This window comes from Salmo salar, chromosome ssa10 (assembly GCF_905237065.1).
Source record: "Salmo salar chromosome ssa10, Ssal_v3.1, whole genome shotgun sequence".
NCBI lineage: Eukaryota > Metazoa > Chordata > Actinopteri > Salmoniformes > Salmonidae > Salmo > Salmo salar.
Window position 1 is genome coordinate 118981241 of NC_059451.1, and position 16399 is coordinate 118997639.

At 49.8% G+C, this 16399-nt stretch overlaps 1 protein-coding gene across 19 annotated transcripts in view; it reads right to left on the bottom strand.

Annotated features, from left to right (window-relative positions):
- Positions 1-2817: 2817 nt before the first annotated feature.
- Positions 2818-16399, bottom strand: part of LOC106561741 (pleckstrin homology domain-containing family A member 5) — a 248718-nt gene continuing 235136 nt past the window's right edge. For 11 of the 19 annotated variants that reach the window (XM_045688504.1, XM_045688512.1, XM_045688508.1 and 8 more), the window contains 4 exons: positions 16027-16160; positions 12935-13071; positions 6977-7117; positions 2818-3142 (listed from right to left, as the gene is read on the bottom strand). In XM_045688504.1, coding sequence (XP_045544460.1) covers positions 7002-7117; positions 12935-13071; positions 16027-16160 — 387 coding nt within the window. In that variant the 3' untranslated portion in view covers positions 2818-3142; positions 6977-7001. The remainder of the gene's footprint in view (positions 3143-6976; positions 7118-12934; positions 13072-16026; positions 16161-16399) is intronic. The other 8 variants (XM_045688525.1, XM_045688527.1, XM_045688520.1 and 5 more) reach the window with 3 other exon arrangements.

Sequence of the window (16399 nt, forward strand, 5' to 3'; positions counted from 1 at the left end):
GCCCTTTTTTTTAAGGTATCTGTGACCAACAGATGCATATCTGTATTCCCAGTCATGTGAAATCCATAGATTAGGGCCTAATGAATTTATTTAAATTGACTGATTTCCTCATGTGGAACTGTAACTCCGTAAAATCGATAAAATTGTTGAATGTAGCGTTTATATTTTTGTTCAGTATAAATACATTGGACAGACAAGTGTAGTGTAGGGTGCAACATGCAACTGAAATGTTGTGGGTGAAGAGAGGGCTGGGCATGAAGCCTACAGAGGAAGGGCTTCGGTTTCTGTTTAGGCTGGGTTTCTGGAAGCACCTGCTAGCTAGCTAGCTAACAAGCTCGTGTGTGCAGAGCAGCACCAGCATAAAAAAAAAACATTTTAATAATAAATCCAATGTGAAATGTAATAACTATAGTATCCTTAACTAGCATTGAAAAAAATGAATCCACTGTTCTCTAATAAAAAATATTTTCCCTTTAATTTCTGAATCACGCCTGCCTGTAACGTCAGTAGCTACAGTAGATTATGCTTTGGAGGGAGGGGGAAGGGCAGATAGCCTACACACTGGCAAAGATTTTCAGTTGGCAGGAAGGCGGCAGGAAGGCAGCAGGAAGGAGGCAGGAAGGCAGCAGGAAGGCAGCAGGAAGGCAGCAGGAAGGCAGCAGGAAGCCAGACACTGGAATACGTTTCTGAGTGACAGGTGAGGGCTTTGCATACAATAGGTGCTTTGTTGCGCTTTTTTTTGTGGGACTGGAAAAAAAAATGCCCTGAACATGAAATCATTTTATTAACCGGTTCCCATGCTTTTAAAATAATGGTTCTGTTCCGGAACAGAATAGATCACTTTCATTCTCGGTTCTCGTTCCCTCGAAAAATGTTGTTATTTTCCAGTTTTCGGTTCTGTTCCCTGAACCGGTTTCAACCCCCCGATAAACACACCATACACTATATACACAAAGAACTTAATTTTGGTAATTACAGTTTGTACACTAAAACTATTCCGTTTCCCAAATGACACTATTTTCCCTATATAGTGTACTACTTTTAACCAGGGACCATAGGGCTATTTAGGGAATAGGGTGCCATGGCCCATAGGGGATGTGGTCAAAAGTAGGGCGCTTGATAGGAAGCAGGGTGCCATTTGGGAGACATCCTTAAACAAAAGCATCTGCTTATTGCTTTTTACATGTGCTATCCTATCCCTTTGTCTTTCTGTTCCCAGGACACCCCAAAACCAACTAGTCGTAAAATAGACTTCTAAAAACCAAACCTCGGTCTGAAAACATTTTTTAAATATATCTTTTCTCTTCTCAGCAATAGAAAACAAAAACTAAGCATCTCTTTTTTTAAAGCCAAAACATTCACGTGTGTGTCGGGCGACAACAGTGCGACAGGGTTTGGGTCCGAAACGGCACCTTGTTCCTTACTAAGTAGTGCACTCCGTTTGAACAGAGTCCTATAGGCCCTGATACAAAGTAGTGCACTCCCTTTGAACAGAGTCCTATAGGCCCGGATACAAAGTAGTGCACTCCCTTTGAACAGAGTCCTATAGGCCCTGATACAAAGTAGTGTACTACATAGGGAATATGTTGCCATTCGAGTGCAGAAGGGGAACTGCAGAAGATCCGACGTATAAATATAATTACAACCAACCAGAAAAAAATATTACAAATCTCATCCATCCTCCTCTGCAACAATAAAGTGGCACGTTCTTCAAATCTATAAATCAACTATATTTGTCTCTTGTATATTTAGACATATAAAACAGAAATGGTTTTGTACACTGGATTTGAATTACTAAAATATGCAGTGTTGTGAACTAAAAAATATATATTTTTTAAAACTTAAATGAACTAAAATAGTTATAAAACCAAGCTGAACAGTGGAACTGTTGAAGTGTGAAAAAGTTATTGGCATTACTGTGTCTGTGTGTAAGGAACACGTGACAGTCTTTTCCCCAAGGGAAGGAGTCATCACAGCAGGATTCAGACCTTATGCTCTGAACACATCCGAACCATCAGACAATATTCAATCAGAATCATCAACTCCAAACTATAGAAATAACGGCAATGGAACTAATTATACTCTAAAATAAACAGTATCGATGCCTTATTATTGTCTCATTGTTGCAAAGATCAAATGTGATATCATGGAGAGTAGGTGAGGGGGGAGGAGGGTGATGAGGGGGGGAGGAGGGTGATACCATGGAGAGGAGGTGAGGGGGGAGGAGGGTATTGAGGGGGAGGAGGGTGATGAGAGGTGAGGGGGAGGAGGATTGAGGGGGAGGAGGGTGATACCATGGAGAGTAGGTGGGGGGGAGGAGGGTATTGAGGGGGAGAAGGGTGATGAGGGGGAGGAGGGTGATGAGGGGGGAGGAGGGTGATACCATGGAGAGGAGGTGAGGGGGAGGAGGGTATTGAGGGGGGAGGAGGGTGATGAGGGGGAGGAGGGTGATACCATGGAGAGGAGGTGAGGGGGGAGGAGGGTATTGAGGGGGGAGGAGGGTGATACCATGTAGAGGAGGTGAGGGGGGAGGAGGGTATTGAGGGGGAGGAGGGTGATACCATGGAGAGTAGGTGAGGGGGGGAGGAGGGTATTGAGGGGGGAGAAGGGTGATGAGGGGGAGGAGGGTGATGAGGGGGAGGAGGGTGATACCATGGAGAGGAGGTGAGGGGGGAGGAGGGTGATGAGGGGGGGAGGAGGGTGATACCATGGAGAGGAGGTGAGGGGGGAGGAGGGTGATGAGGGGGGAGGAGGGTGATACCATGGAGAGGAGGTGAGGGGGGAGGAGGGTGATATCATGGAGAGGAGGTGAGGGGGGAGGAGGGTGATATCATGGAGAGTAGGTGAGGGGGGAGGAGGGTGATGAGGGGGGAGGAGGGTGATACCACGGAGAGGAGGTGAGGGGGGAGAGAAGGGAAAGTGGTGGTGATGTTAAAGGGAGGGGATGTGGCAACATGAATTGACGTCAGGGCACAGGAGGATGTGATGTCATACTGTAGTAAGGTATAGACTGAACAGAGCATGGCGCGCGGTCTAACGGCCATCAGTCTGTCAGTCAGTCCAGTTTGTTGGATTTTGTGCTGGGTGTGTCATGTCCTAGTGTAGAGGTCTTCTCACGTGTAGGTCTTCATTGAGGCCAGGGCTAAAAAGAGAGGGAAAGAAAGAGATTATTAAAAAAGGAGAGAGAGAGAGAGAGAAAACGAGAGGGGAAGAGCAACTGGAAACATTGAGTTTACAGGCCTGAGATTTCTGTCAAAAATTAGGTGAGCTTGAGGCAGAACAGAGAGGAGAGGCTGAACAGGGGAGAGACTGAACAGAGAGGAGAGGCTGAACAGGGGAGAGACCGAACAGAGAGGAGAGGCTGAACAGAGAGGAGAGACTGAACAGAGAGGAGAGACTGAACAGAGAGGAGAGGCTGAACAGAGAGGAGAGACTGAACAGAGAGGAGAGGCTGAACAGAGAGGAGAGACTGAACAGAGAGGAGAGACTGAACAGAGAGGAGAGGCTGAACAGAGAGGAGAGCCTGAACAGAGAGGAGAGGCTGAACAGAGAGGAGAGGCTGAACAGAGAGGAGAGACTGAACAGAGAGGAGAGGCTGAACAGAGAGGAGAGACTGAACAGAGAGGAGAGACTGAACAGAGAGGAGAGACTGAACAGAGAGGAGAGACTGAACAGAGAGGAGAGGCTGAACAGAGAGGAGAGACTGAACAGAGAGGAGAGGCTGAACAGAGAGGAGAGACTGAACAGAGAGGAGAGGCTGAACAGAGAGGAGAGACTGAACAGAGAGGAGAGACCGAACAGAGAGGAGAGACTGAACAGAGAGGAGAGGCTGAACAGAGAGGAGAGACTGAACAACAGAGAGGAGAGACTGAACAGAGAGGAGAGGCTGAACAGAGAGGAGAGGCTGAACAGAGAGGAGAGACTGAACAGGGGAGAGACCGAACAGAGAGGAGAGGCTGAACAGGGGAGAGACCGAACAGAGAGGAGAGGCTGAACAGAGAGGAGAGGCTGAACAGAGAGGAGAGACTGAACAGAGAGGAGAGGCTGAACAGGGGAGAGACCGAACAGAGAGGAGAGGCTGAACAGGGGAGAGACCGAACAGAGAGGAGAGACTGAACAGAGAGGAGAGACTGAACAGAGAGGAGAGGCTGAACAGAGAGGAGAGGCTGAACAGAGAGGAGAGGCTGAACAGGGGAGAGACCGAACAGAGAGGAGAGGCTGAACAGGGGAGAGACCGAACAGAGAGGAGAGACTGAACAGAGAGGAGAGACTGAACAGAGAGGAGAGGCTGAACAGAGAGGAGAGGCTGAACAGAGAGGAGAGACTGAACAGAGAGGAGAGGCTGAACAGAGAGGAGAGACTGAACAGAGAGGAGAGACTGAACAGAGAGGAGAGGCTGAACAGAGAGGAGAGACTGAACAGAGAGGAGAGGCTGAACAGAGAGGAGAGGCTGAACAGGGGAGAGTCCGAACAGAGAGGAGAGGCTGAACAGGGGAGAGACCGAACAGAGAGGAGAGGCTGAACAGGGGAGAGACTGAACAGAGAGGAGAGACTGAACAGAGAGGAGAGGCTGAACAGAGAGGAGAGGCTGAACAGGGGAGAGACTGAACAGAGAGGAGAGGCTGAACAGAGAGGAGAGGCTGAACAGAGAGGAGAGACTGAACAGAGAGGAGAGGCTGAACAGAGAGGAGAGGCTGAACAGGGGAGAGACTGAACAGAGAGGAGAGGCTGAACAGAGAGGAGAGACCGAACAGAGAGGAGAGACTGAACAGGGAGAGAGGCTGAACAGAGAGGAGAGACTGAACAGAGAGGAGAGGCTGAACAGAGAGGAGAGACTGAACAGAGAGGAGAGACTGAACAGGGGAGAGACTGAACAGAGAGGAGAGGCTGAACAGAGAGGAGAGGCTGAACAGGGGAGAGACTGAACAGAGAGGAGAGACTGAACAGAGAGGAGAGGCTGAACAGGGGAGAGACTGAACAGAGAGGAGAGGCTGAACAGAGAGGAGAGACCGAACAGAGAGGAGAGACTGAACAGGGGAGAGAGGCTGAACAGAGAGGAGAGACTGAACAGAGAGGAGAGGCTGAACAGAGAGGAGAGACTGAACAGAGAGGAGAGACTGAACAGGGGAGAGACTGAACAGAGAGGAGAGGCTGAACAGAGAGGAGAGGCTGAACAGGGGAGAGACTGAACAGAGAGGAGAGACTGAACAGAGAGGAGAGGCTGAACAGAGAGGAGAGGCTGAACAGAGAGGAGAGCCTGAACAGAGAGGAGAGGCTGAACAGAGAGGAGAGACCGAACAGAGAGGAGAGGCTGAACAGAGAGGAGAGACTGAACAGAGAGGAGAGACTGAACAGAGAGGAGAGGCTGAACAGAGAGGAGAGACTGAACAGAGAGGAGAGGCTGAACAGGGGAGAGACTGAACAGAGAGGAGAGGCTGAACAGAGAGGAGAGACTGAACAGAGAGGAGAGGCTGAACAGAGAGGAGAGGCTGAACAGGGGAGAGACTGAACAGAGAGGAGAGACTGAACAGAGAGGAGAGGCTGAACAGAGAGGAGAGGCTGAACAGGGGAGAGACCGAACAGAGAGGAGAGGCTGAACAGAGAGGAGAGACTGAACAGAGAGGAGAGACTGAACAGAGAGGAGAGACTGAACAGAGAGGAGAGGCCGAACAGAGAGGAGAGGCTGAACAGAGAGGAGAGGCTGAACAGAGAGGAGAGGCTGAACAGGGGAGAGACTGAACAGAGAGGAGAGACTGAACAGAGAGGAGAGACTGAACAGAGAGGAGAGACTGAACAGAGAGGAGAGGCTGAACAGAGAGGAGAGACTGAACAGAGAGGAGAGACTGAACAGAGAGGAGAGGCTGAACAGAGAGGAGAGACTGAACAGAGAGGAGAGGCTGAACAGAGAGGAGAGGCTGAACAGAGAGGAGAGACTGAACAGAGAGGAGAGACTGAACAGAGAGGAGAGACTGAACAGAGAGGAGAGACTGAACAGAGAGGAGAGACTGAACAGAGAGGAGAGACTGAACAGAGAGGAGAGGCCGAACAGAGAGGCGAGGCTGAACAGAGAGGAGAGGCTGAACAGAGAGGAGAGACTGAACAGAGAGGAGAGGCTGAACAGAGAGGAGAGACTGAACAGAGAGGAGAGACTGAACAGAGAGGAGAGACTGAACAGAGAGGAGAGGCTGAACAGAGAGGAGAGACTGAACAGAGAGGAGAGACTGAACAGAGAGGAGAGGCTGAACAGAGAGGAGAGGCTGAACAGAGAGGAGAGACTGAACAGAGAGGAGAGGCTGAACAGGGGAGAGACTGAACAGAGAGGAGAGGCTGAACAGAGAGGAGAGGCTGAACAGAGAGGAGAGGCTGAACAGAGAGGAGAGACTGAACAGAGAGGAGAGACTGAACAGAGAGGAGAGACTGAACAGAGAGGAGAGACCGAACAGAGAGGAGAGGCTGAACAGAGAGGAGAGACTGAACAGAGAGGAGAGACTGAACAGAGAGGAGAGGCTGAACAGAGAGGAGAGACCGAACAGAGAGGAGAGGCTGAACAGAGAGGAGAGACTGAACAGGGGAGAGGCTGAACAGAGAGGAGAGACTGAACAGAGAGGAGAGACTGAACAGAGAGGAGAGACTGAACAGAGAGGAGAGACTGAACAGAGAGGAGAGACCGAACAGAGAGGAGAGACTGAACAGAGAGGAGAGACTGAACAGAGAGGAGAGGCTGAACAGAGAGGAGAGACTGAACAGGGGAGAGACCGAACAGAGAGGAGAGGCTGAACAGAGAGGAGAGACTGAACAGAGAGGAGAGACTGAACAGAGAGGAGAGACTGAACAGAGAGGAGAGACCGAACAGAGAGGAGAGACTGAACAGAGAGGAGAGACTGAACAGGGGAGAGACTGAACAGGGGAGAGACTGAACAGAGAGGAGAGACTGAACAGGGGAGAGACTGAACACAGGAGACTCTTGTGGGCGTACCTACACACTCTTACTGCTGCTACTACTAGACACAGATGAAGTGGGAGCCATCAGTGAGCAGGGGGGGTGGCTGTGTGTTAGGAGGTGGAGATGAGGAGGGTTGGGGCTCAGGAGGAGGTGAGGAGGATGACGAGCTGCGCACTGCAAACCCCACAGGACGCACACCATGTACATGGTTACACACACACACGACGTACACACACACACACAATACGTACACACACACACACACACGACGTACACACACGACGTACAGACACAAGACGTACACACACACACAGCGGAAAAACAAACAAGTTGTTTACATTACTTATTTCATTCTTAAAAAAATGTAAAGTGAGTGAATGACAAAACAAGTAAAGCAAATCAATGAGGTAAATCAAATCAAAAAATTAATACTGTTATGTCATGTTATGCATGTGAACAAATCTATGTTATATCCTGTGGCATAGAACATTAGTTGAAGAAAATATGAAGTCACATAAGCAGCATGAATTGATTGCATATTATGAACAAAACTGGACAAATTGCTGAGCTGTGCTCTTATTCTGCGATCCTGTTTCTGTAACGGCTGTCATAATGAGGGGACCAAGATGCAGCGTGGCACGTGTTCATGATCTTTTATTTGAATCAAACACTTGAACAAAAATAACAAAGGGAAAACGAAAGCGCACAGAAAACTAAACAGAAAACAACTACCCACAAACACAGGTGGGAAAAGGCTGCCTAAGTATGGTTCCTAATCAGAGACAACGATAGACAGCTGCCTCTGATTAGGAACCATACTCGGCCCAAAACAAAGAAATACAAAACAGAATGCCCTGACCTAACTAAACAGAGAAAAACGGCTCTCACAGGTCAGGGGGTGACAGTACCCCCCCCCCAAAGGTGCGGACTCCCGGCCGCAAGCCTAAACCTATACGGGAGGGTCCGGGTGGGCATCTATTCTTGGCGGCGGCTCTGGTTCGGGGCGTAGCCCCCCCTCTGCCCGCTGATCCCCCCGCTTCTGTGTCGCAGGAGGAACCAGACCGTGGATCATCGCCGGCCGCCGCTGAAGACTCTGGGCTGCAGGCCGTCTCAGGAGGTTCCGGGCTGCGGAGCGTCTCAGGATGCTCCGGACTGGGGAGCGTCTCAGGAGGCTCCGGACCGGGGAGCCGTCTCAGGAGGCTCCGGACCGGGGAGCCGTCGCTGGAGGCTCCGCGCCGGGGAGCCGTCGCTGGAGGCTCCGCGCCATGGATCATCACTGGAGGCTTCGTGCCATGGATCATCACTGGAGGCTTCTTTCGTGGAGCAGGAACAGGTCTCACTGGACTGGGGAGACGCACTGGAGACCGGGTGCGCAGAGCTGGCACAGGGTATACTGGGCCGTGGAGACGCACTGGAGGGAGAGTGCGAGGAGCAGGCACATGCTCACCACGATAAGCACGGGGAGTTGGCTCAGGTCTCAACCCTGACTCCGCCAATCTACCCGTGTGCCCCCCCACACACATTTTTTGGGGGGGCTGCCTCTCGTGCTTCCCCGGCAGGCTTCTGTATCTCTCCAATACTTTCCCCAAAGTCCAGTCTATCCTCTCCTCCAACTCCTCCAGAGACCAGGAATTAATCTCCTCCCGGGCACGCTGCTTGATCCAGTTGTGGTGGGTAGTTCTGTAATGGCTGTCGTAATGAGGGGACCAAGAGGCAGCGTGGCACGTGTTCATGATCTTTTATTTGAATCAAACAAACACTTGAACAAAAATAACAAAGGGAAAACGAAAGCGCATAGTTCTGTCAGGTACAGAAAACTAAACAGAAAACAACTACCCACAAACACAGGTGGGAAAAGGCTGCCTAAGTATGGTTCCTAATCAGAGACAACGATAGACAGCTGCCTCTGATTAGGAACCATACTCGGCCCAAAACAAAGAAATACAAAACAGAATGCCCACCCCACACCCTGACCTAACAAAATAGAGAAATAAACCGTCTCTCTCAGGTCAGGGCGTGACAGTTCTATGTTGTGTCTGGAGGCCTCGGCAACCAGCTCAAAATCAAACGTTATTGGTCACATTCTGTAACATCTGTCTTCAGAAATGGACCAAGGCGCAGCGGGAATGTGGATACTCATATTTTTTTTTAATAAACTTAAGTAAAGCATCCACAGGCAAAAACAATAAACAATACTCACGACGACAGGAACAGTCTTACAGGCACACAAAACGCAATGCAAGAACAACTACCCACAACCCCAAAGAAAAACACACACTACTATATAGGACTCCCAATCAAAGGCAACTCAACACACCTGCCTTCAATTGGGAGTCCAATCACCCACACAACATTTAACACACACAAACCCCCTGCCACATCCTGACCAAAACGAACACCATTTCGCCCTCTGCTGGTCAGGACGTGACAGTACCCCCCCCTCAAGGTGCAGACCCCGGAATAAACCTAAAAGAAAAAACAAACCCCCAAACAACAAAAAATATCCCCCTAAACAATAAGGGAGGGAAGGGAGGGTGGCTGCCGTCAACGACGGCACTGTGCTACACCCTCCCTCCCCAACCCACCTCTCCTGGAGGTGGCTCAGGTGCAGGACGTGGACCTCGCTCCACCTTCGGCGTCGCCCACTTCGGTGGCGCCGATAGCTGCGCCGGTCAGACGGGCCACTCTGGTTGGACCGGAGGACAGGCGGGCCACTCGGGCTGGGCCGGAGGACAGGCGGGCCACTCGGGCTGGGCCGGAGGACAGGCGGGCCACTCGGGCTGGGCCGGAGGACAGTCGGGCCACTCGGGCTGGGCCGGAGGACAGTCGGGCCGCTCTAACTGATCCGGCAGTCGGGCCGCTCTGGCAGCTCCGGGCAGTCGGGCCGCTCTGGCAGCTCCGGGCAGTCGGGCCGCTCTGGCAGCTCCGGGCAGTCGGGCCGCTCTGGCAGCTCCGGGCAGTCGGGCCGCTCTGGCAGCTCCGGGCAGTTGGGCCGCTCTGGTAGCTCCGGGCAGTCGGGCCGCTCTGGCAGCTCTGGCGGCTCCGGGCAGTCGGGCAGCTCTGGCGGCTCCTGACTGGCGGGCAGCTCTGGCGGCTCTTGACTGGCGGGCAGCTCTGGCGACTCTTGACTGGCGGGCAGCTCTGGCGACTCTTGACTGGCGGGCAGCTCTGGCGACTCTTGACTGGCGGGCAGCTCTGGCGACTCTTGACTGGCGGGCAGCTCTGGCGACTCTTGACTGGCGGGCAGCTCTGGCGACTCTTGACTGGCGGGCAGCTCTGGCGACTCTTGACTGGCGGGCAGCTCTGGTGACTCTTGACTGGCGGGCAGCTTTGGCGACTCTTGACTGGCGGGCAGCTTTGGCGAGTCTTGACTGGCGAGGCTGGGCTGACGCACTAGACGCCTGATGCGTGGGGCTGATACTGGACGTGCCAGCCTGGAGACACGCACCTCCATGCTAGTGCGTATAGCGGGAAACACCGGACCGTCGAGGCGCACTGGCGGTCTTGAGCGCAGGGTTGGCATCACCCCTTCCGGCTCGATGCTCACCTCACCCTGGCACATGCGGGGCGCTGGTACAGGGCGGACTGGCCTGTGTGTACGTATAGGCGAGATGGTGCGTACCTCAGCGTAACATGGCGCCCTCCACCTCATACGCACCTCCCTGTAATCACGGGTAGCTGGCTTATGGCTCTTCCTTGGCCTGGCCAAACTACCCGTGTGCCCCCCCCCAAAAAAATCTTGGGGCTGCCTCTCGGGTTCCCTTAGCTCCCTTAGTTTGTCCTCCCAGAATCGTCGTTCGTCCTGCCAAGTCCATTCCTTTCGTTCCTCCTGGCGCTGCTCCCTCCTCCTCCGCTGCTTGGTCCTGGTTTGGTGGGTAGTTCTGTAACATCTGTCTTCAGAAATGGACCAAGGCGCAGCGGGAATGTGGATACTCATATTTTTTTAATAAACTTAAGTAAAGCATCCACAGGCAAAAACAATAAACAATACTCACGACGACAGGAACAGTCTTACAGGCACACAAAACGCAATGCAAGAACAACTACCCACAACCCCAAAGAAAAACACACACTACTATATAGGACTCCCAATCAAAGGCAACTCAACACACCTGCCTTCAATTGGGAGTCCAATCACCCACACAACATTTAACACACACAAACCCCCTGCCACATCCTGACCAAAACTAACACCATTACGCCCTCTGCTGGTCAGAACGTGACACATACACATATTATTCTACATTGTAGAATAATAGTGAAGACATCAAAACTACAAAATAACACATATAGAATCATGTAGTAACCAAAAAAAAGTGTTAAACAAATCTAAATATATTTTATATTTGAGATTCTTCAAAGTAGCCACCCTTTGCCTTGATGACAGCTTTGCAAACTCTTGGCATTCTCTCAACCAACTTCAGGTAGTCACCTTGAATGCATTTCAATTAACAGGTGTGCCTTGTCAAAAGTTAATTTGTGGATTTTCTTTCCTTCTTAATGCGTTTGAGCCAATCAGTTGTGTTGTGACAAGGTAGGGTGGTATACAGAAGATAGCCCTATTTGGTAAAAGACCAAGTCCAAATTATGGCAAGAACAGCTCAAATAAGCAAAGAGAAACAACAGTCCATCATTACTTTAAGACACGAAGGTCAGTCAATGCGGAACATTTCAAGAACTTTGAAAGTTTCTTCAAGTGCAGTCTCAAAAACCATGATGAAACTGGCTCTCATGAGGACCGCCACAGGAAAGGAAAACCCAGAGTTACCTCTGCTGCAGAGGACAAGTTCAGTAGAGTTACCAGCCTCAGAAATTGCAGCCCAAATACATTCTTCACAGAGTTCAAGAACAGACACATCTCAACATCAACTGTTCAGAGGGGACTGTGTGAATCAGGCCTTCATGGTTGAATTGTTGCAAAGAAACCACTACTAAAGGACATCAATAATAAGAAGAGACCTGCTTGGGCCAAGAAACACAAGTGATGGACATTAGACCGGTGGAAATCTGTCCTTTGGTCTGATGAGTCTAAATTTGAGATTTTTGGTTCCAACCGCTGTGTCTTTGTGAGACGCAGAGTTGATCTCCACATGTGTGGTTCCCACCGTGAAGCATGGAGGAGGAGGTGTGATGGTGTAGGCGTGCTTTGCTGGTGACACTGTGATTTTTTTTTTATAATTCAAGGCACACTTAACCAGCATGGCTACCACAGCATTCTGCAGCGATACTCCATCCCATCAGGTTTGGGCTTAGTGGGACTATCATTTGTTTTACAACAGGACAATGACCCAACACACCTCCAGGCTGAGTAAGGGCTATTTGATCAAGAAGGAGAGTGATGGAGTGCTGCATCAGATGACCTGGCCTCCACAATCACCCGACTTCAACCCAATTGAGATGGTTTGGGACGAGTTGGACCGCAGAGTGAAGGAAATGCAGTCAACAAGTGCTCAGCATATGTGGGAACTCCTTCAAGACTGTTGGAAAAGCATTCCAGGTGAAGCTGGTTAAGAGTGTGCAAAGCTGTCATCAAGGCAAAGGGTGGCTACTTTGAAGAATCTCAAATACATGTATATTTATATATATGTTGACCAGAATACAGTATATACACATATGAAGTAGGTAAAACAGCATGTAAACATTATTAAAGTGACCAGTGATTCCATGTCTATGTACATAGGGTAGCAGCCTCTAAGGAGCATGGTAGACTTACTGGGTGGTTGCTGGCTAGCGACAATAAATGAAGTTCAGGGCAGGGTACTGGGCAGAGGCTGGCTAGTGGTCATAGGAGATGTTCTAGTATATGTACTGTACTGTTATACTGTGTTGTAATAAACTGTACTGTCCTATGTGATCCTGTTCTGTATTGTTATACTGTGTTGTAATAAACTGTGCTGTTCTATGTGATCCTGTTCTGTACTGTTATACTGTGTTGTAATAAACTGTTCTATGTGATCCTGTTCTGTACTGTTATACTACGTTGTATTGTACCTGCCACCAGCTTGCTGCGTTTGGAGGCCTCAGCAGCCAGTTCATAGGATATGTTGATCATTTTCTCCTGATCCTGAGCTGTGGCCTCCTCCTCAGACTCCTTCTCTGGACCAGGAGGAGAGAGCACATTCTGCATACTGGAGAGACAGAGAGAGAGAGAGAGAGAGAGAGAGAGAGAGAGAGAGAGAGAGAGAGAGAGAGAGAGAAACAGAAGAGACACAGAGAGAGAGAGACAGGAGAGACACACAGAGCGAGAGAGAGAGAGAGAGAGAGAGAGAGAGAGATGTTAGGGTTAAGACACACTGTGGCCTCCTCAGCTTCCACCTCAGCTTCCTCCTCAGCTTCCACCTCAGCTTCCTCCTCAGGGCTCAGCACATCAAGAGAGAGCACATTCTGCATACTGGAGACAGGACACAGAAATATATTGCATTTGCACAAAACACAATTACCCCAGATAAATCAAATATCTGACATTTAGAAAGTAGAATGTGGCGATTTCACGTAAAGCTCACGGCCATTGGACTCTGGATCAGTGGAAACACATTCTCTGGAGTGATGAATCACGCTTCACCATCTGGGTTTGGCGGGTGCCAGGAGAACACTACCTGTCCAAATGCATAGTGCCAGCTGTAAAGTTAGGAGGAGGAGGAATAATGGTTTGGGGCTGTTTTTCATGGTTCAGGTTAGGCCCCTTCGTTCCAGTGAAAGGAAATCTTAAGGCTACAGCATACAATAACATTCTAGACGATTCTGTACTTCCAACTTTGTGGCAACAGTTTGGGGAAGGCCCGTTTCTGTTTCAGCATGACAATGCACCCGTGCACAAAGCGAGGTTCATACAAAAATGGTTTGTCAAGATCGGTGTGGAAGAACTTGACTGGCCTGCACAGAGCCCTGACCTCAACCCCATCAAACTCCTTTGGGATGAATTGGAACGCCGACTGCGAGCCAGGCCTAATCCCCCCCACATCAGTGCCCGACCTCACTAATCCTCTTGTGGCTGATTGGAAGCAAGTCCCCGCAGCAATGTTCCAACATCTAGTATAAAGCCTTTCCAGAAGAGTGGAGGCTGTTATAGCAGCAAAGGGGGGGACCAACTCCATATTAATGCCCATGATTTTGGAAGGAGATGTTTGACGAGCAGGTGTCTACATACTTTTGGTCATGTAGTGTATCACAAACAATTTTGGGGAAAATCATGATAAAAGTGATAATTGTAGGCCCTTTTTTAGACCTTATGATCTGGGAACTGTAAATGATACGGACAACATCTTGGTGCCATTATACACTTTGTAATGTGCTCTGAAATATGGAGTATGTCTACATTCTGATACATAACATATTCAACATTGAACAAGTTATTATGAATATCTTAAAACTACTCTTTTAGATGTTGGGTCATTTTATGACAGATTGTTTGGAAGAATATACTCTACAAGTACATCACATTTCCAGTGGTCCCTCTGCTAATTATAAAGGTGGGATTTTTATGAGCACCACCTAGAGTGAATGGGAAAATGGATTCAAAGGGAACTCCCTCTCCTGGTGACTTGCTGAATGTGCAATCCTAAAGGAGGGATGTGATTGGTTAATGGGTCTTATCATTAAAAGTACCACAGAGTCCACTCTGGAAATGTGACATGTTTGAGGAGTAAAAAAGCACGTTAAACATCTTTCCTCCCAGTGAAGTACCTATGTGAGAATTGACAGAACAATCAGAGATTTCAAAAATATTTTCTGTTCCTGCTGGTGTGGAATAACCCCATAGATGGGGAAGTAACATGAGCTGATCAGAGGAGGCTGGTGGGAGGAGATATAGGAGGACTGGCTCATTGTAATGGCTGGAATGGAGCCAAACGTGGTTTCCATAAGTTTGTTGTGTTTGATACCGTTCCATTTATTCCATTAAATCCATTACAATGAGCCCGTCTTCCTATAGCTCCTTCCACCAGCCTCCTCTGGCACTGATCTGAATGGAAAGAGCAAGAAGAAAGCATGTGTTGTTGGGACAGCTGGAACCGGAGGGGACACAGGTGACCTGTCCAGCTGGTCAACACCAACCCTGTCCAGCTGGTAAATACCAACCCTGTCCAACTGGTCAATACCAACCATGACCAGCTGGTAAATACCAACCCTGACCAGCTGGTCAACACCTACCCTGACCAGCTAGTAAATACCAACCCTGACCAGCTGATCAACACCAACCCTGACCAGCTGGTCAACACCAACACTGACCAGCTAGTAAATACCAACCCTGACCAGCTGGTCAACACCAACCCTGACCAGCTAGCAAATACCAACTCTGACCAGCTGGTCAACACCAACCCTGACCAGCTGGTCAACACCAACACTGACCAGCTAGAAAATACCAACCCTGACCAGCTGGTCAACACCAACCCTGTCCAGCTGGTCAACACCAACCCTGTCCAGCTGGTCAACACCAACCCTGTCCAGCTGGTAAATACCAACCCTAAACAGCTGGTCAACACCAACCCTGACCAGCTGGTCAACACCAACCCTGTCCAGCTGGTCAACACCAACCCTGACCAGCTAGTAAACACCAACCCTGACCAGCTGATCAACACCAACCCTGACCAGCTGGTCAACACCAACCCTGACCAGCTAGTAAATACCAACCCTGACCAGCTAGCAAATACCAACTCTGACCAGCTGGTCGACACCAACCCTGACCAGCTAGTAAATACCAACCCTGACCAGCTGGTCAACACCAACCCTGACCAGCTGGTCAACACCAACCCTGACCAGCTAGTAAATACCAACCCTGACCAGCTAGTAAATACCAACCCTGACCAGCTGGTCAACACCAACCCTGACCAGCTAGTAAATACCAACCCTGACCAGCTAGCAAATACCAACTCTGACCAGCTGGTCGACACCAACCCTGACCAGCTAGTAAATACCAACCCTGACCAGCTGGTCAACACCAACCCTGACCAGCTAGTAAATACCAACCCTTTTTTGTGTGTGTGTGTGTGTGTGTGTGTGTGTGTGTGTGTGTGTGTGTGTGTGTGTGTGTGTGTGTGTGTGTGTGTGTGTGTGTGTGTGTGTGTGTGTGTGTGAGTGTTAGCTACCTGTTTTTGGCAATGAGGGCTTTGATGCGGTCCACTTTCTTTTGTTTGTCAGCCTCCTGCTCTGGACTGAGAGACTCCTCTGGATCTGACTCCACATAACGCTCTGGAATCAACACCTTCTCAGGTACTGACAGCTAGAGAGAGAAGGAGAGGGAGAGGGGAGTGGAGAGAGAGGGATTAGTATCAGGGCTGAGGACTGAGAGCCTCCTCTGGATCTGACTCTCAGGTACTGACAGCTAGAGAGAGAGAGATTGAGATAAAATCCATATTATATCAGCAGTTGTCAGAGTGCTAACAGTAACTTAACCTAGACCCCTAAAAACAAGCTGAAGCACACTGGCCAGGAAAACTCCTCAGAGAGAAGAAACCTAGA